The 19,160-nt window shown below is 48.3% G+C and overlaps 5 protein-coding genes across 5 annotated transcripts; 3 read left to right on the top strand and 2 right to left on the bottom strand.

Moving 5' to 3' along the window:
- Positions 1-309: 309 nt before the first annotated feature.
- On the bottom strand, positions 310-1,388 carry N7495_007754 (putative alpha-1,3-glucanase/mutanase; the record flags this gene model as incomplete). The annotated part of the gene is made up of 2 exons (XM_057210405.1): positions 310-337; positions 865-1,388. 2 exons carry the CDS (start codon positions 1,386-1,388, stop codon positions 310-312), a joined length of 552 nt encoding a protein of 183 aa, XP_057059948.1.
- A 709-nt stretch (positions 1,389-2,097) lies between these two features.
- mcsA (putative citrate synthase Cit1) lies at positions 2,098-3,604 on the bottom strand (the record flags this gene model as incomplete). Its single annotated transcript, XM_057210406.1, has 3 exons — positions 2,098-2,301; positions 2,351-3,511; positions 3,563-3,604. The coding sequence occupies 3 exons, from the start codon at positions 3,602-3,604 to the stop codon at positions 2,098-2,100; spliced, it is 1,407 nt and encodes a 468-aa protein (XP_057059949.1).
- Positions 3,605-4,642: 1,038 nt separating this feature from the next.
- On the top strand, positions 4,643-7,994 carry N7495_007756 (putative mRNA-nucleus export ATPase (Elf1); the record flags this gene model as incomplete). Its single annotated transcript, XM_057210407.1, has 2 exons — positions 4,643-6,905; positions 6,970-7,994. 2 exons carry the CDS (start codon positions 4,643-4,645, stop codon positions 7,992-7,994), a joined length of 3,288 nt encoding a protein of 1,095 aa, XP_057059950.1.
- Positions 7,995-8,418: 424 nt separating this feature from the next.
- N7495_007757 (beta-glucosidase) lies at positions 8,419-11,697 on the top strand (the record flags this gene model as incomplete). The annotated part of the gene is made up of 2 exons (XM_057210408.1): positions 8,419-8,972; positions 9,069-11,697. 2 exons carry the CDS (start codon positions 8,419-8,421, stop codon positions 11,695-11,697), a joined length of 3,183 nt encoding a protein of 1,060 aa, XP_057059951.1.
- Positions 11,698-12,802: 1,105 nt separating this feature from the next.
- Positions 12,803-13,547, top strand: N7495_007758 (uncharacterized protein; the record flags this gene model as incomplete). The annotated part of the gene is made up of 5 exons (XM_057210409.1): positions 12,803-12,841; positions 12,955-13,131; positions 13,187-13,247; positions 13,287-13,431; positions 13,496-13,547. The coding sequence occupies 5 exons, from the start codon at positions 12,803-12,805 to the stop codon at positions 13,545-13,547; spliced, it is 474 nt and encodes a 157-aa protein (XP_057059952.1).
- Between the last annotated feature and the right edge of the window lie 5,613 nt (positions 13,548-19,160).

The following is a 19,160-nucleotide window of genomic DNA, read 5'->3' on the forward strand; positions in this document are numbered from 1 at the left end:
AAAAGTCTGGCGAGACCGAGGAGTCTGGAGGGACCAGTGAGTCTGGCCGTAGGAGCCACGGTCCAAGGTAGGTGATTACGGCACCAAAAAACCGGTGTTACATTTTACCTGCTATTCTATTACTTTACTCACCCTATGAGCACCTTCGGTTCACCTTTTAGTATAATTTTAGAGACATAGCTTGGATATTACAGGATGGATCGAAATCAGTTTCATCAGTGTATCGGGATGATCCGCACCGAGCTTCGTCTTGCAAGTCTTTATCACCTCCATATCGAGCTGCTCAGCCTCCTCCCATCAGCCCTGGTTTCAGTATGTCGACGCCAGATTGGCCATGCTGCTCAGTGTGTTGTCGGGATGGTACTCACCGAGTTCGTCCTGCTTAACTCTAACACCTAGACAAAGCGCATAAACTAGGGCAGTTCTAATAGACATGTGCATGGTGTGGGTATAGGTCAAAATTCATACCCATACCCAACCCATCTGTGAAGGGCTAAAGCTAAACTTTAGAGGTCGGCATGGATACATATCCGTAAGATTTTGGATTATTCGTATCCGTAACCGTAGTCGAGAGCTTATATCCGTGATATTATTCCACCGCCTAAATAAATCATACGATACTACAATAGAAACTTATCATCCCAAGTCCCTAACTTGATATCTAAATAGTTATTCATTCATTGATAGAATGAGTCTCCTACCACGCCATAAACGCGTTCCACGACAGGATTACCTTGTTCTAAATGATGGTAGTGATGAGGAAGCTGATCCTAGTGATCGTATCAAAAAGCAACCACCATTGATAATGTCCAAAAGCAAGGGTTCCAGCCTCCTCCCATGCTTTCAAGACCAATTTCTCTTGACGCGCGGTACAAGAGTAGAGATATGGATTCATTTTTAGCTTTATTGGTGCCAGCGGTGGGAGTTGCAGTTGATGATATGGTTGATGCAGTTGACGAAACCGACGACTTGTATTTACAAGCTGCATCTGGGCAGTATCCACGGCTGCAAGTGAAATCACAGAGATCACCAAGAGATGAAGTAACCCCGTCGGCCGCTTCTCCAGTACCGTTTGTTTGCGAAGGTGTAGTCACCAGGTCCCCTGTCTCGGTACATGTGCAGAATCGAATTGGACAGTAGCCATAGTTACAGGCGTAAGAGCATAGTCCAGCATAATTTCCATCTCCACTTCCTGCAATACAGGCTGGAAGAAGAAAGTCTGATACTGTAGAGACAGGCATAGCATGCTCTGTCGTATCACAAGTTTTGGTCGGACAGTAGCCGTAGTTACAGGCAAAGCTACATAAGCCCTCATAGCTAGCATCTTTGCCCTCTGCAGGATACCCTGTCACACCTGTGGCGTCGGGCTTTGTGCGTGCAATTCCCATAGCCTCACATGTATAAGTACCAACAGGGCAATCTCGCAGAGAATAGCATCTGTCCAATATAAGTGATCATTATTCTGGGCATGGGGTACATGCACAGGTGCCATGGAAATGACCGGGGATCAAGATCAGGATTCAAGGCTTGCGTTTTAGAAAATGATCACGCTGAGGTTAACTTGCGGTTTGAAGGACGATAAATAGAGAGAATGTGTTGATGGGAGGACGAGAAGCATCTTATGAACGACCAATCGGGCCAGGCGAAGGAAGGTCTGGTTGCTGCAAAGGGAGGCCATTTTTGTCACAGTTTTGTTCGTGGATAGAAATGAGAGGACCAATTTGCTAAAGTGCCAACATCAGCTCAAAAGGATGACCAAAGGAGAGATGCAGTAGGACTAGCTAACTACTCTGTAGTGACCAATCAGCTTCTGGCCGTCCAAAATCTTAGTTTCTGGCATCAGAAGCTGGCAAAATCCATTGCTTCGTTCTTTCCGTGAAATGTTTATCTGCTCCCAGGTGAAAGAAGAACCGCTGGTCAATTGATAGAGCATCCATTCCTCAAACTAAAAAAAACAATCCTACTATGTCCTCTACTAATGTTCGTATGAGAAGGTAGATGATACTCAAGATGTAAGATCAAAGCTGCATAGTAGAATTTGATTTAGTATGCGAATATGCTCGCTTAGCAAAAAGTCCATCGTATGAGCGAATCCTTCTATTTCTTCAACAAACCCAGGAGATTGACACTCTTAGGGCGCTCAATCGGCACACCAAGAGCACGGTCCCAAATAAGCTGTGCCAGAGGTCCAAGAGCACGGCTTACGCCAAAAGTGACAGTGTAGTACAAAGGTTGCTCGAAGCCATAGTGATAGAAAAGAACACCAGAGGCGGCATCAACATTAGGATGAGGATTTTTAGTCTATAGCGTGTTAGTTATCTCCCAAACCTAGTTAAAAGATATTACGTACCTTTCCATGCTCCGTGAGCACACCGGGTGCAATTTCAGAGTTTTTCTTGACTAACTGAAAAACTGGATTGGCAAGGACATCGGGTCGCGTGGAAGCAAAGTCCATTAGTGCCTGGAATCGTGGATCAGGCTTGCGGAGCACGCCGTGGCCATATCCAGGGACTACACGGCCGGACTTGAGGGTACTCCAAAGATAAGAGCTGACTTCTTCGTCTGTGAAATTTGTACCGATTTTATCTTGCATGGCTAGGATCCATCGTAGAACCTCCTGGGCTGCCAGCCCGTGGAGGGGACCCGCGAGTCCCAGTAGACCAGCACTGTAGCTTAAAAATGGGTCGCTGAGGGCACTACCAACAAGGTGAGTGGCATGGGCGGAAACATTGCCGCCCTCATGATCGCCATGAAGAGCCAGGTACAGACGGAGTAAGTCATGGAAGTCCTCGTTTTGTGAGCCTCCCTTTCCGAGGAGTTCGGCGAAATTGTACGACCAGTCTTGAGAAACATCTAGTTTTTGAGTGCCCACTGCATCAATCTCATCGGGGCGGAATACCAAGGCTGCTAAGCGGGGGATCTTGGCAAGGAGAGAAATGCTATCGTCAAAGGTAGGTTCCCAGTATTCAGCCTTGTTAAGACCATTCTCGTAGGCCCGAGCAAATTGGGACTCTGTGTTAAGAGCAGCAACAGCAATCGATAGCTGAGTCATTGGGTGCATTGCTTTTGGGAACGACTTGATCAACTCAAGAATGTGCGGGGGAAGGTAGGACTTCTCCGCCAAATCGCGCGACAAAGCGCGTACCTGTGCGGTGGATGGGACCTGACCGGTCAAGAGGAGCCAAAACATGGATTCAGGCAACATTTCTGTTCCAGAGGGTCCCTTTGGCAATTCTTTCTGGCAATCCTTGATTGTCTTGCCATGGAATCGGATGCCCTCGTTAGGGTCCAATACTGAGCCCTCCCATAGCATGGACTTCAAGCCACGCATACCGCCAATGACACTACCGATCTGTATTTCACCCACCGCATCCTCACTCTGGGCCTTGACCTGCTGGAACAACTTTCGCTTTGCTGGAATGATCTCTTTCAGGGTTGCTTTCAGGTCAGGTTCGATGGTCGCGTAATGACGTACTGAGAATAGCGGCCGTGCCTTGCAGATCGATGTCAACTAAACATATTTCGATTTGGGGACTAAAAGGTAGGGATTTGATTGAATTACCTGTGCGAATTTCGGGACTCGACGGGGCGTTCTCATAGCCATCGTTAAATATGGGTCCGGGGTAATGATGAGTGGGGCGGGAAGGATTGTGGAGACGAGATATAGATGCTTCTCAATGATATATAGGTGACAGAGATGCAATGAAAAGATGAGGAAGAAGGCGGTTGGATATGTAGGCTCATTCAAAGGCACTCCGTATACCGTCCGCTTGTGTGTGATGATCGACGTATATGTCAAAAACACCGCGTTTGAGCGCGGGGTTCCTTGACCTCTACCGAGGCCCGGACGGCTGCAAGCGGCCGACAGCGTCAGATTTGAACCGCCATATTCCACCAAGGAATCGACGAAATACTTGTTGGAACTAAATAAATATCGACTAGTCTCCTAGTTTACAATTGAACCTTGAAAGCTGACTTCAATGACTTTAGGTCACTGAGCAGAGTAAATAGCATTATTTAGATGTATGTAATGATGGCTTTCAAGGTTCAGGTGCGGAAAGACGGAACTGATTACTGGAGAATGAATATCCGGCTGACAAAAGATCTGATAAACGTTCATCTCAGCGTTTCTTCCTGTTGATTCTTTTGTACTTTGTTCAAATGCTGACATAAATATGGACACCTCAGGTATAAGTACTTGCCTCAGGCCACAGCGAAAAATTCGAAGGAACCACTGATAAGGCTAACCTGATTAGGCTATTTCAAAGCCACAGGTCAATCAGATTAACTATGATTGGTCGGATACTCCGCTCCCAAACAAAAAAAAAAAAAAAACTATCTAAGCCTGATCAGCGATACGGGCCTTTGCCTCTTTACACTCTCACTTCTCACTTCCCCTTTACACAGGCTTGAAGGGTTTGGAGATTTGTGTCTGGTATCTGGATCTTGTATAGTTTCTTCCGGATCACACATGACTTGATTTTGACTCAAAAAATCATCTCATCTTCACCTTTATTTCAAGTCCCTGGAGCGCTTCCCCCACCTCCATTATTATCATCCCCTGGATCCGCCCACCGATCCTCAAAATTCATCAGATTCTGGTCTATATTGATCCCGGATCTTTCTATACTTGACAGAAATAATGCCTCACATTGAATCTCCTTCTACCCACGCTATGCCGACCATCGTCGCTAAGAACCCCTCCGGGGTTCCCCCCACCCAGGAAGAGATTTCTTCGCTTATGAACTCCATCTTCAACGTTGAGTCTTCTCAACAGTCTCTGGATAACTCATATGCATTGGCCAACCTGCTCATGCAGAGTGGAGTTGCTGGTCTGCTCAACTCAAATGTCCTGGCCGAAACAAAGAAGGCTGCGACCGATAAGAAAAATGGTGCTCGTCGCGAAAGTGCCATGTTGATCATCGGCGCTCTGTTCGAACGCTACCCACGTGATTTCCCCCTCAGTGAGGTCGTGTTCCTCCTGCAAAATGGTGGTATCTTCGATGTTGTTCTGGATACTCTGGCTGATAAGGGCACTGTTGTGCGCGACGCCGCTCAATATGCCGTCGATGCGCTCTTCGGAGCACTCAGCCCCGAGGCAAAGGTTAACGCCTTGCTGCCTGCTTTGGAACAATATCTCGGAAAGGGCTCAGGAAAATGGCAAGGTTTTGCTGGCGCCTTCAAGCTGCTTGAGAAGATGGCCGTCGCGGCCCAGATCGGTGCTGGCACTCTCGAGGAGGAGCGCGAGAAGGATGTTCTCCGTGAGGCTATGGGCAAGACTCTCAAAGAGCTGATCCCCGTTTGCGAGTCTGGTATGCACGACTTGAAGAGTGAAGTGTCCAAGCAAGCCAGCAAGGCCATGAATGCCCTCACTACCCTGCTCTCCAACGACGATGTTGCCCCCCGTATTCCCCTCCTCATCAAGAGTATTGAGCAACCCTCGGCTCAGTCCCTGCAGAAGGCCATCCACGCCCTCTCCCAGACTACCTTTGTCGCCATTGTCACATCGCCCGTCCTGGCCCTTCTGACCCCTCTGCTCGAGCGGTCTCTCAACACCCCCAACACCCCCCAAGAAACCCTTCGTCAGACCGTTGTCGTCGTGGAGAACTTGACTAAGCTGGTCCACGATCCCGCCGAGGCCCGTACTTTCCTTCCCAAGCTCCAGCCTGGTGTAAAGGGTGTCAAGGACCGTGCCTCTCTCCCGGAAGTCCGTGAATTGGCAACCCGCGCCCTGGACGTCATGGACAAGGCTATGCTTGATAAGGATGTTGCCTCTGGCTCTATCACCAAGACCACCCCCGAGGATGTATTGGCTGTGCTTAATGCGAAGATCCAGGAGCAGGGTGGCCTTACCTCCGGCGATGCCGCTTTCCAGGATTTGGCTAAGACTTTCATCGCCAGCATGGTCCGTGAGGACGTCAACTGCCGTTACCACGACCGCATTCCTGCTTCCATCTCTCCCTACTTGCGAGGCCTGATTGGCGAGGAGCAGATTGAAGCCATTGCCACTGGCGTCAAGGCGCACTTCGTCGAAGACGATGAGCGCAAGTACGGCAAGCCCGTCCCAGATGACCCCAATGAGGTCGAAATTGTCAATGCAAACTTCTCTCTTGCCTACGGTGGTATGCTTCTGCTGTCGCACACTAACCTGCGTCTGCTGAAGGGTCACCGATACGGTCTCTGTGGCCGTAACGGTGCTGGAAAGTCCACCCTGATGCGCAGTATCTCCAATGAAAAGCTCGAGGGATTTCCTTCTCAGGACGTTGTCCGTACTTGCTTCGTGGAGCACAACCAAGGCGAGGACGCCGAGCTCAGCATCTATGACTACGTTGCCAAGGATCCCAAGATCGCCGCCGAAGGAAAGGATCACATCAGCAGCGTTCTCATTGAATTCGGCTTCACTGATGGCCCAGAGGGTCGTCAGGCCCAGCCTGTTGGATCGCTGTCTGGTGGTTGGAAGATGAAGCTGGCTCTGGCCCGTGCTATGCTCCAGAAGGCTGATGTTCTACTTCTGGACGAACCTACTAACCATCTTGATGTTGCCAACGTTAAGTGGCTGCAGGAGTACCTGAAGTCGCACACTGACATCACTAGTTTGATCGTCAGTCACGACTCTGGTTTCCTGGACGCCGTCTGCACTGATATCTACCACTACGAGAGCAAGAAGCTCGTCTGCTACCCCGGAAACCTTGCCGATTTCGTCAAGGTGAACCCCGAGGGCAAGAGCTACTACACTCTGTCTGCTTCCACCGTGCAGTTCAAATTCCCTCCCCCTGGTATCTTATCTGGTATCAAGTCGATGACTCGCTCCATCATGCGTATGAGCAACGTCTCCTTCCAATACCCCGGTGCTCCCAAGCCCTCCCTGTCCGATGCTTCCCTCTCTCTCACCTCTTTCTTCCCGTGTCGCTATCATCGGAGGAAACGGTGCCGGAAAGTCTACTTTCATTAAGATCCTGACTGGTGAAGTCATCCCTCAAACCGGAAAGGTTGAGAAGCACCCCAACCTGCGTATTGGATACATCAAGCAGCACGCCCTCGAGCACGTGGAGATGCATCTCGAGAAGACCCCCAACCAGTACCTCCAGTGGCGTTACGCCAACGGTGATGACCGTGAAGTGTTCCTGAAGCAGACCCGTCAGCTGACTGAGGAGGACAAGGCTCAGCTGGAGAAGCCCGTTGATCTCGGCGATGGCCGTGGACCCCGCCGCATCGAGGCTCTGATGGGTCGTCAGAAGTGGAAGAAGTCCTTCCAGTATGAAGTGAAGTGGATTGGTCTCCTTCCCAAGAACAACACGATGATCTCTCGTGAGACCCTGCTTGAGCTTGGATTCTTCAAGATGATCCAGGAGTTCGACGATCACGAGGCTTCCCGTGAAGGTCTGGGCTTCCGTGTTCTTGACCCCAAGACCATCTCCAAGCACTTCGAGGATGTCGGTCTCGACCCCGAGATTGCTAACCACAACGAAATCTCTGGTCTGTCTGGTGGTCAGAAGGTCAAGGTTGTGCTGGCTGGTGCTATGTGGAACAACCCCCACTTGCTGGTTCTTGACGAGCCTACCAACTTCTTGGATCGTGACTCCCTCGGTGGTCTCGCCGTGGCCATCCGTGACTTCAAGGGTGGTGTTGTTATGATTTCTCACAACGAAGAGTTTGTGGGTGCGCTCTGCCCCGAGCAGCTGCACATTGCCGACGGTCGTGTTGTTAGCCGTACCAACAATGCTATCAGCCTTGACCGCTTCGAGGACAGTGCTACCAACACTCCTTCCGGCCCCGGCACTCCTATCAATGCCTCCACCACCACCAGCGCCGCTCAGTCTGCCGTCAACTCTGGTGCTGAAGATACAGGAGATCTCAAGTTCCGTGCCAAGAAGAAGAAGAAGATGACCCGCGCTCAGCAGAAGGATCGCGAGGTCCGTCGTCGTCTGCGTCACATTGAATGGCTTAACTCCCCCAAGGGAACCCCTAAGCCCGTTGACAGCGACGATGAGTAGAAGGCTGAGACTGGATCAATAAATTGTGACGAGTAATGGGTTCTATGTCATGCTGATATGGTCATTTCCTTGCATGAGTACCTGAGGTACCGTTGTTTTTTTGTGATTTGCATCGGATCTAGATAGACGGCGTTTTCGGTTCCTTTTTTTTTGTTCCCACTGGTTGATACGATATGCCTTATTGCTTCTTATCATAGACCGACTTTATATTGGTCATTCTTCATTTTAGAATAAAAGTTATCCCCGGACTGTTTCTAAATCCAATAAAAATGTCGTAAACATAAACATCTATCGCACCTTTCCGACCACGTGATGTGACGTGTCGGCCCCTTAATGATTAAGTTTGAAACCAAAGAAAAAGCTTGGTATCAGTTACTGATGGATTCTTGTTTCATCCTTCAATGTTGCAATAGCCATCGACAAAATGGTCAGCAAGACGCGCCTTAGGCCCGCCGGTCGCGGGGGCTACGAGACCCTAGACAAATTCCCCGACGCGGACGAAAGAAAACATACGCGGACTCTCAGCGACGCAACGAACTCGAGCAACGATGATCCGATCGAAGACGATGATAACGTGGAACTCCTGCCATTAAATACCTCCGAATACCATGAATCAACTCAGAACAAGAATAATGCATCATTTGCAACACCCAGTTCAAGTTTCTCGAGCCCTCGAATCGATGATGGCGATGAACCCCACGACGTCGGCGAGCGCATTGAACAACTTCTTGAAGCAGAGCGAAACCCCTTATCCAAGACCTTCGATGTAGACCTAGAGGATATAGGCTCTATGCTCAGCATGAGCGATATTGAAGACGAAGACTATGCCTTTATGGGAGATAAGAGCAAACAAGAAAATCCTGGCACCAACGGGAAGCGCAATTTGAAGGCTGGAATCGAGTCTATCTATACCATGAAATCTTGGTGGCATACTTTCGCTTTGGTCTTTGTTGGAATACTACTGATGTGTCTTGCGGCGTGGGGGTTGGGCTTTTGCATCATGAGAAGCCCAGAGCTGAATATGTATGTTGGCCACCTTTTTGCGACTTTTCACACGAGCAGTTACTAATTGAGACAGGAATCTGTTCCCTGGTACCCTGCCCCATATGGAGGGGTGAGTGCGTTGTGGAAAGAAAGCTATGCCAAAGCACATGATCTTGTCCAGCGAATGGATCTGTTGGAAAAGGTTAATATTACCACGGGCACAGGCTGGATGATGGGGATGTGTGTTGGAAATACCGGTAAGTTCAATCAAATTTCCTGTGAAAATAATTTTACTTACTGCTGCGTTGTTCAAGGCCCCGCTGAATCAGTCGGATTCCCCTCCCTCTGTCTGCAAGATGGTCCATTGGGACTGCGCTTTGCAGAAAACATCACTGCCTTCCCAGCTGGAGTAACTACCGGAGCGACGTGGAATCGCGAACTCATGCGGGCCAGGGGCTTAGCTTTAGGACAGGAATCCCGGTCAAAGGGTGTGAATGTAATCCTCGGACCTTCGATGGGACCGTTGGGTATGATGCCAGCCGGTGGTCGTAATTGGGAGGCCTTTGGAGCAGATCCAGTTCTACAGGGAGTTGCAGCGGCAGAGACCATTCGCGGAATCCAACGCACTGGTGTCATGGCCACTGCAAAGCACTTCCTTATGAACGAGCAGGAACACTATCGTCAACCGTTCGAGTGGGGCATCCCGAATGCGCTTTCGTCCAACATTGACGACCGTGCGCTTCACGAGGTCTTTGCCTGGCCATTTGCTGAGAGTGTGCGCGCCGACGTTGCAAGTGTTATGTGCTCGTACCAGAGAGTCAACAATAGCCACGCGTGCGAGAACAGCAAGCTCATTAACGGCATTCTCAAAGATGAGTTGGGTTTCCAGGGCTTCGTGCAGTCGGACTGGCTTGCACAGCGATCTGGAGTTCAGAGCGCACTTAGTGGTCTTGATATGAGTATGCCTGGAGATGGGCTGCACTGGGCAGATGGCGATTCTCTTTGGGGAAGCCAATTGACCCGAGCGGTGCTGAATTCATCTGTACCTATAGATCGACTGAATGACATGGTGACTCGTATTGTCGCAGCCTGGTATCATTTCCGGCAAGATTCGTGGAAACGCCCACCTCCTGTGGACGATGGAGGTCCTAACTTCTCCTCCTGGACCAAGGAGAGAATCGGTGGCCTGCATCCTGGAAGTCCAGATGATCATACCCAAGAAGTCGTCAATCGATTTGTCAACGCACAGGGGAGCGGATCTCAGTCACATGCCAACTTAACCCGCTCGATTGCCGCCGAGGGAACTGTTCTGCTAAAGAACGTTAATAACACTCTTCCCCTCTCTCGTCTTGTTTCCATCCCCGATCGAAAGTACCGCATCGGAATTTATGGTGAAGATGCAGGTCCTGGCCAAGGACCCAACTTCTGTGCCGACCGGGGATGCAATCAAGGAACCTTGGCGTCGGGCTGGGGGAGCGGTGCTGTGAACTTTCCATACCTCGTCAACCCATGGGATATCCTTCAATTTGCATGGTCGCCTGAGACGGTGGATGTGCGAGGATATCTGACCAACAACGTTACCGTGCAGGACTTGACAGAGCAGGATCTTTGTCTCGTTTTTGCCAACGCCGACAGTGGCGAGGGCTTCATCAATAGCGAAGGTATCTACGGAGACCGCAACGACCTCTTCTTGCAGCACAACGGCACACAACTGATTGAAGATGTGGCCAAGAACTGCGGCGGCGGACAAGGCAAGACTGTCGTTGTCCTTCATTCCGTTGGACCCGTTATCGTTGAGTCCTGGATCGATCTCCCTAGCGTATATGCGGTGCTGTACGCTAATCTTCCCGGTGAGGAGAGCGGCAATGCTCTCGCCGATGTCCTTTTCGGTGAGATTGATGCCAGTGGACGACTACCATACACAATCGGCCGGAAGCTTGAAGACTACGGACCGGGTGCCCAGATTCTATACGAGAGTAGCGACCCTGTTCCGCAGGTCACATTCGCCGACGGCCTTTACATCGATTACCGCTATTTCGACAAGTACAACATCACGCCCCGCTTCGAATTCGGTTTTGGCCTGTCGTACACAAGATTCGACCTCTCTAAATTGCGTATCCATCGGCTGCAGGAAAAATCGCGTTTCCCGTCCAAGCGTCCTAAGAATGAGGTTGAGCCGCCCAAATATACCAACGAGCCTCTGAATCCAAGCTCTTTCCTGTTCCCATCGGACTTCACTGCCCTCAGTAAATACGTCTACCCCTATCTTTCCTCAAGGGAGGGAACCGAGGTCAGCAAATACCCTTATCCCGAGGGCTACAAAGACAAGCAGACGCCCTCAGCAGCAGGAGGTGGTCCTGGCGGCAATCCATCTCTATACGAGCCCATGCTCGAGCTATCAGTCAGCATCACAAACACAGGCACACGCCCAGGCAAAGAAGTCGTCCAAATCTACGTCTCATTTCCCGAAGAGGTAGCCGAACACCACGGCCTCGGATGGACCCCTGAGAAAATCGAGTTCCCAGACCGCGTGCTCCGGAACTTCACCAAAGTAGCCTTACAGTCCGGTGAGTCAACTACGGTCAATATGACTCTGTCTCGAAAAGACTTGAGTTACTGGAGCGTGCGTGCTCAGAACTGGATTCTGCCTACCGAAGGCTCGTTTAAAATTTGGGCTGGAAGAAGCTCACGGGATTTGCCGTTGGTGGCTGAATTCTAATTCTAAAATTAGTACTAACTAGCTTTTCGTTTTCATAGCGTTCTTGTAACAAATGGTTTCAATTGAATGCAAAATCTCGGTTTTTGAAGTTGTATCAAATCTGTAGGAACTCACCTTGGAATGGGACTGTTACATACTAAGGCGATTTCGGGGGGTAGATATCCATCATCCACGGACTGAAATCATTGGCCATAGAAAGTACGTCCGTTGCAAGATTGTATAGCTACTTAGTCTATTCGGGGAGTTTTCCATTAAATTGACAACCTAAACAATTTACATACGGAGTATATAGTTGTGAGAAATATTCTCATGGATATCTATAGAATGTAGATATTACAGGACGAAAGGAAAAGATAGACTAGCACTTATTAAGACCCGGTACGTTTCAAAGGCCGATAAACCCACTCCACAAAAGCTTCTTTAAATCTCTGGGATAATCCAACTATCTTCTTTCTTTCGAGATTGTGTTAAGCGGTATCTCTTTTCATGACTTATGGTGTAAACTTTCAAACAAAATGGCATGTCGCTCAAAAGCCTCGTTCTCAATTGATGATCGATTTCATCATTTGCTGTCGATTATTTTGTGAAAAATCTGCTGTATTTGTTTGCTGTTGATGCGCGAGGAATATACTGCATCAAGATAAGGCGAACGGTACGTATTTTAACAAAATATGGAAGATCAAGAGAGAAGAATCCATAAAACTGAGGAATTTGCTTCCCTTGATACTCTGAGAGCTTCTCTTAGGCGACACACTCATGGGCGTAATCATGGTCGGCAATTGCAAAGGGATTTGAGAATCTGCCTTCATCAGTGTGATACAGTCATTCTCGAAATCGGCTTGACCGACACTGCCAAGACCTTAGCGCAGATCAGTTATTAAGCAGGCTATTAATTAGGGCGCGCCGTAAAATGAGTACCGATGTGGCCTGCACACACTTTTGTGGGTCGGCCACACCGAATGTTCTAGGCCACACCCAGATTACCTCAGGCCACACCAGTCAGGTGACCATATTATTAAGCGAATACAATACGTTTCACACAAATCATACCACCCATTCCCATACTTGCTGCACCACATAAGCCTTACACAAATATACCCTTATCATGGCTGCAGAGCTTGATCTTGGTGAAGAGATGGAGATGGTCCTTAGGGCCACACCTGATACTGATGATTTGACTGAGACGTAAGTAAGAATGAAACTTAATGTATTAATACATTATTAATACATTATTAATGCGCTGATAATGGATTTTAGGAACAAGGTTTTCTTATTGATTTGATCGCTGGTGGTGGGCGTAATCGGCTTCGTACTCGCTATGTCTTGTATAGTGAAGACCTACCTGAATACCCTGCAACAGATGTTGACGGCTTTGCCTATATCGTGCATATGGCAAGGGGCTCAGAACTCATGGCCTTACGCAGTGTTCAGAGTGTAAGTGGTAATTCATCTCATTATAATCTATTATTAATGGATTATCATTTCTCAGGTTCAGTATGCAATGAAGCAGAAATACCGGGATCGTCTAAGCAACACCCAGTCATTCCTAGGTAATATTTCCTTTAAACATAGCCTTTCTACCTGTTCAGGCGTGAAACTATGTGAATATGCGCATCGAGGCCTAAAATATATGTCTCATTCATCCGTGACACCAGAGGATTTACGGCATATTGAGCAAATTCAAAACGGAATACCATTTTTGGAAGATGAAAAAGCGAAGAGAGCTGCTTATGTGTATGCATATGTTTATATATCTTTGCTCCCATTTACTTATAATTTAATAGGAAATATAATATAGCAGAATCCCTCTTTACTCAGAAGGTTTCATGTGGGAACCATTGGAGAGATAATTGTCGACCAATGTTCCGATGGAGCAATATTCCAGTAAGAATTTCTCTATTAAGGAAAAATCATCCATACTAATCTGGCGTTTAAGGGACCTGTGGGCACATTTGACGCATATATCATATGCTCGAATTCAGCTACCAGCCTTAATAGCCACTATTCTGAGCTCCTTAAACAGAATGGTAACATTGATATATCTTTCCTAGAATTTTTATTCTGTGGAATAGTTCCTAGGTGTGAAGGGCTAAAGCTAATCTTAAATTCAGAACTAGCTAGGCACATGCTGTTTACAAAATCCTTGAAGAACGTGAACAATTCGGGGTGGAATCGTGAGGTATGCGGTTGGTGGGTCACGTGGTACAACCACGTGATAGTTCACCAGGATTCAACCTGTTACAATACCCCCCTCCTATTCTCCTGTTTTCCGGGGTCCATTCGAAGTCGTAATTGGTCCGTATCGTAGTTCAAAGGTGTCGAGAGCTGTGCAGTTTTCCATTGCGTCGATAGGTTCCCATGTCAGTTCTGCGTATCCTCGCCATTTCACTAATGCTTCCCTCCGCGATCCACGTCCAATTTTTCGCGTCCTTGCTTGTAGGATCTCTTCAATTTCGTATTCCAGATCTCCTTCGACTAACAGCGGAGGCGGTTGCGAATCGTCCACGATTTGTGACGGTAACGGGTCCGTTGCCGCGGGTCTTATTAACTCAACATGGAAGACAGGATGTATGCCGCTTGGCACATCCAGCTTCACTGTATGAGAGGATGGCACTTCTAGAACTGTGTATTTGGCGTGAAGCCAGTCTAGTTTCTTTGAAGGCCGTATCGTGCGTACATTCCGTAGGTTTAGCCATACTTTATCGTTGATATTATAGACTGGAGCGGCTCGTCTTGAACGATTCGCTTGTTCCTGTTGGCGTTCTTGGGCGATAGCCATCGCTGCATTTGCCCAATCGGTGGCGTCTTGTAGCCGGTTCGTGAACGTTTCCGCTGCGATCTCTGGTCCTTTCTCTGCTTGGACTTCTATCACTTCGACTGGATCGACATGGTATCCGTGTGTGAAGAAGAATGGAGATAGTCCAGTAGAGGTTGCGTCTCGGTTATTGATCGCCATGGCTACGATAGGTAGTAAACTTGCCCAGTCGTCCTGTGCGTACGTAGTAAAGGCGCGTAGAATTCGTTCGACTTCTTGATTTGCGCGTTCCGTAGCTCCATCAGTTTGGGGGTGGAATGCGGTAGATAATCGGCGTCGAATCTTTAGCTTTTCGCACACGATTCGCCAGAACCCCCCTATGAACTGTGGGCCGCGGTCACTAGTGATCGCTATCGGTAAACCATGATGCATATAAATATGCTTCATAAAGACATCTGCGACGCTTTCCGCAGTAATACTATGCATATCTATTAGGATCACTCCTTTAGATAGCCGATCAGTAATTACTAGACAATTCGTCGCTCTTTCTTTCCCAGTGGGTGGAAGTTCTGTGATGAAATCCATGGATAGTTCGGCCCAGATTCGTTGTGGAATCGGTAACGGTTTAAGTAGGCCTTGCTTCGAATCTCTCCAAATCGTGTTTCGTCCGCAAATGGTGCAATTCCTTAAGAATCTCCGTACATCGTTCGTCATTCCTGGCCAAAAGAATCTACGGGCCAGTATCGTATAGGTTGCGTCCCGTCCTGGATGTCCAGTCGTGTAGGAATCATGGACCTTCTGGATCAAGGTTGTGCGTAGTGGTTCGTTGTCTGGAATCCATGTCCTTTTCCTAAAGCGTAGAAGATTTCGTTCATCTAAGTCACACTCGGATAGGCTTATTTTCAGGTTCGATTCGGCAGGGATTCGTCGGTCTCCCTTTTCAAGTGCGAGTGCGAACTGCTGGTATATTTGATCTTCCTTCCGCGCGTTATTCCATGCTTCCTGCGTTTCTGCTTCTTCAAACATCGCCACTGGTATATCAAAGTCTAAAGGTGGACTTGGTTCAGTGCTATTGTTACGGATTGTTACTGATTCGAAGAGTTTCCGGAAACGATTCGTGAGCCTCTCATCAGAGATTCCTTTAGGTTCGTCTTGTCCTCGCCGGGATAGAGCATCTGGTTGGATCGCCTGTTTCCCGGGTCGATATCGTAGCTCAAAGTCGAATTCGGCCAGGATGTCTGCCCATCTCATTTGTCGTTCGCTTAGATCCTGCGCCTTATGAAAGTATCGTAGATTTTTGTGGTCCGTTAAGACCACGAATCGCGGGACCATCTTCAGCTCTGGCTTCCATTCCCGTAGCGCATGGATGATAGCGAGTAATTCCTTATCGTGTATCATATAATTGGTCTCTGCAGGTGAGAACTTACGCGAGAGATAGGCGCATGGTCTTAGTGTCCCATCTTCTTGTCTTTGTGATAAGACTGCTCCTGTCGCCCATCCAGATGCGTCTGTTTCCACTATTGTTTCGGTGTCTTCTCGGAAATGAGCCAATATTGGTGCAGAGATAAAGAGGTCCTTTAGGGTCTCGAATGATTCTTGTTTCTCCTTGTCCCATTTAAATATCGTATCTTTCTTTGTCAACTGCACCAATGGTGCAGAGACATCTGCGAATCGTGGTATAAACGTCCGGTAGAAGTTAGCGAATCCAACAAAACCACGTACTTCTCGGATATTAGTAGGTGCTTCCCATAGCTTAATGGCTTCAACTTTCTTCGGGTCTACACATAGACCTTCTCCAGCTCGTATGATGAACCCTAGGTATTTCACAGAGCTCTGTTCAAATTCAGATTTCTCGATATCGCATTGAAGTCCAGCATCTCTTAGCTTCTGGAGCACCTCGCGTACTTTTCGTCTATGATCCGTGATCGATCCGTCGGAGTAAATAATGATATCGTCCACATATGCTGACACAAACTCGTCGAGAAATTCGCGTAGAACTTCATTGATATACCGTTGGAAGGTTGCGGGAGCGCCAGTCAGGCCAAAAGGTGTAACTAGCCACTCATAGAGCCCGTATCGTGTTCGAAACGCTGTCTTCCATTCTTCGCCTTCCTGCATTCTGATCTTATGGAAAGCCGCTATGATATCGAGTTTGGTAAACCAGCGAGCCTTCGACATGTTTCGTAGTGTTTCTTGAATCAGAGGTAGGGGGTAACGGTCCTTGATGGTTATGGAGTTTAACCCTCTATAATCGACACAGAATCGGATGCCTCCACCAGGTTTTCGTACTAATAACACCGGTGAAGCTGCTGGCGATTTGCTGACTCGTATGAATCCTTTTCCCAGTAGATCGGTAAGAGTTTTTCGTAGAACTAATAGCTCTTCTCTATTCATTCCATATAATGGCCCATGAGGTGGTGTCGATTCGTTACCATTTCCATCGCGTGTCAAGGGTATCTTATGATCGATCCCTGGGCGATGGCTCGGAAGCTTGTCTGCTTTCTCCTGGCTAAAAACATCTAACCAAGGGAGATATTGTGGGGGAAGTTTAGCTCTCGGATCGGTGAATTTCTTAGGTTGCAGCGCCTTGTCGATATCGTCCATAGTCACTTTGGCTATTCGGAGGTGGTCCGGCGACGAAACGCTATCGAATAGTTCTTTGATTTCTCCCGCAGATGATTGCTGTACTTTCAATCTCTTTACTTTTATTGGACCGATTGACGGGTCGATACGGTTCCAACAACGAATGCGCTCTCCATTTCTCGAATGGATATCTAAATACCCTCGTTTCGCAGCGTAAACTCCGTCGACATCTTTTAACCAAGGCGTCCCAAGTATCATTTCGTCTGACTGTCTTGGAATGATGTAGGCAAAGACTTTCTGCTGTTGTAGTCCATTAACATCAAGATCGAAGTATGTGGCCTGAGTGATCCGTCCTTGATTCTTGATGACTCCGTTCAGGATTCGCGGTGGAATCGGGATACGCGGAAGGTTAAGAGATTGCGCTAGGTGTCCGCTGATAGATGCATAGCTATCGCTTCCGTTGTCTACTAAAGTCTTCGCGAATTGAATTCCATTAACTCTAGCATCGACATAGAATGACGCCTCTTTCTTTAGCAGCTTCTCAACCCCCTTCTGCTCCTGCTCGCGGTTTAGTGTAGGAGCTAATCTTTTCCCGAATCATTCTCCGCTTCATCTTCTTCGATCGCTGGCGAATACTCCCTTCTTCGGGGGTGGCTCGATCTTGGTTCTTCGACTACTGCATTCCGTACCACTACTTGGTTCGGATTCCGTGCGGGCAGTAAAGGGCATATACTTTGCCAACAGTTATCTCGACCACATCGTAGACATCTCTTTTCTGTACGGCGACGTTGGAGTTCTTCTTTCTCGACCCATTTTGCACGTTTTCCCACGAGATGTTGATCCTCTTTACGAACCTGTCCCTTTTCGTTCACGAATCGGGACGAATTCGTCTGTGTGGTGTTCGTGTTTACTGTTGGAGTCCAGTCCATCCTATCCTCTGTGGCTATGGTTGATTGATCTCTTTGGATTCGCTGGCGAGTGGATAACTGGCGTCTGCCTAATGCGATATTCAGTGTCTCGCTATCAGTGTCGATTTCGTGGAGCCGTGTGATAAGACCTATAAAATCATAGGGAACACCACGATTCATAAGCGAATTCGTCATATCTTCGTTAAGAGCGTTTAGTAAGAGTTGTCGTTTTGCTTCGTCGTGCCATTCGGTTGCACCAGCATCTGCGAGCTCTCTTTCTAACTGGGGAAGGAATCGTGAAAAAGGCTGGTCGGGCTTCTGTTTAAGCTGATGTAGACGCCGAGCTGCTCGTGATCGAGCGTTAGGGTCTCCATACATCCTCTCAAGATATTCCAGAAGCATATACGGGTTGCCTTCGCTTCGTTGTGTCTTCACAAACGTTCCGGTGTTCTTGGCGGCCATTTTCTCTAGGCGGGAAAATGTATAGAGGAATTGCTCTTGTGGGGTACCGATGGCAGCTCCGTCTACTAGCAATTTGTTCTCTATCGAGATTCTCCAGGTTGGCCAATCAGAGATGTTTCCTGCATACATCGCGGGGTCGGGGAGACGAGGGCGAGGTCGTCGACTCTGGTTATTATCGCTGGTTGATTCGATTGGTATCCCTTGTGGTTCCGTGGGTGGTTCGGGAGCGGCCCGCTCCTGGGACCGAACCACTAATTCTTCGAGTCTTCTAATTCTCTCATCGGTACTAATACTTGTCTGACTGATGTGCTGCATCAACGTCCTGGCCCACTCGGGTGGGCTCGACGGTTCGCTTGCAGCCATGATGATGAAGATATTCGTTTTCTTCTCGTGTTTGAATCGGATGCTTTCCGTCTTCAATTCGTTTGTAGGATGCTCAACTAGATACTTTCTAAGAGCTTTTCGTATTCGTTGGTATGCTCGATCGGATTCTTTCCGAGAGCGATTCGTTCGTCTGTCGTATGTGGCTCGATCAGATACTTTCTGAGAGCGCTTTTCTTATCGTCGGTCGTGGGTTTTACTCTCGTTAGAGGAAGGATTTTGTATGTGAAGGGCTAAAGCTAATCTTAAATTCAGAACTAGCTAGGCACATGCTGTTTACAAAATCCTTGAAGAACGTGAACAATTCGGGGTGGAATCGTGAGGTATGCGGTTGGTGGGTCACGTGGTACAACCACGTGATAGTTCACCAGGAT

Source organism: Penicillium taxi, assembly GCF_028828555.1.
Source record: "Penicillium taxi strain IBT 34144 chromosome Unknown utg000005l_segment0_segment0, whole genome shotgun sequence".
In the NCBI taxonomy this organism is placed as follows: domain Eukaryota; kingdom Fungi; phylum Ascomycota; class Eurotiomycetes; order Eurotiales; family Aspergillaceae; genus Penicillium; species Penicillium taxi.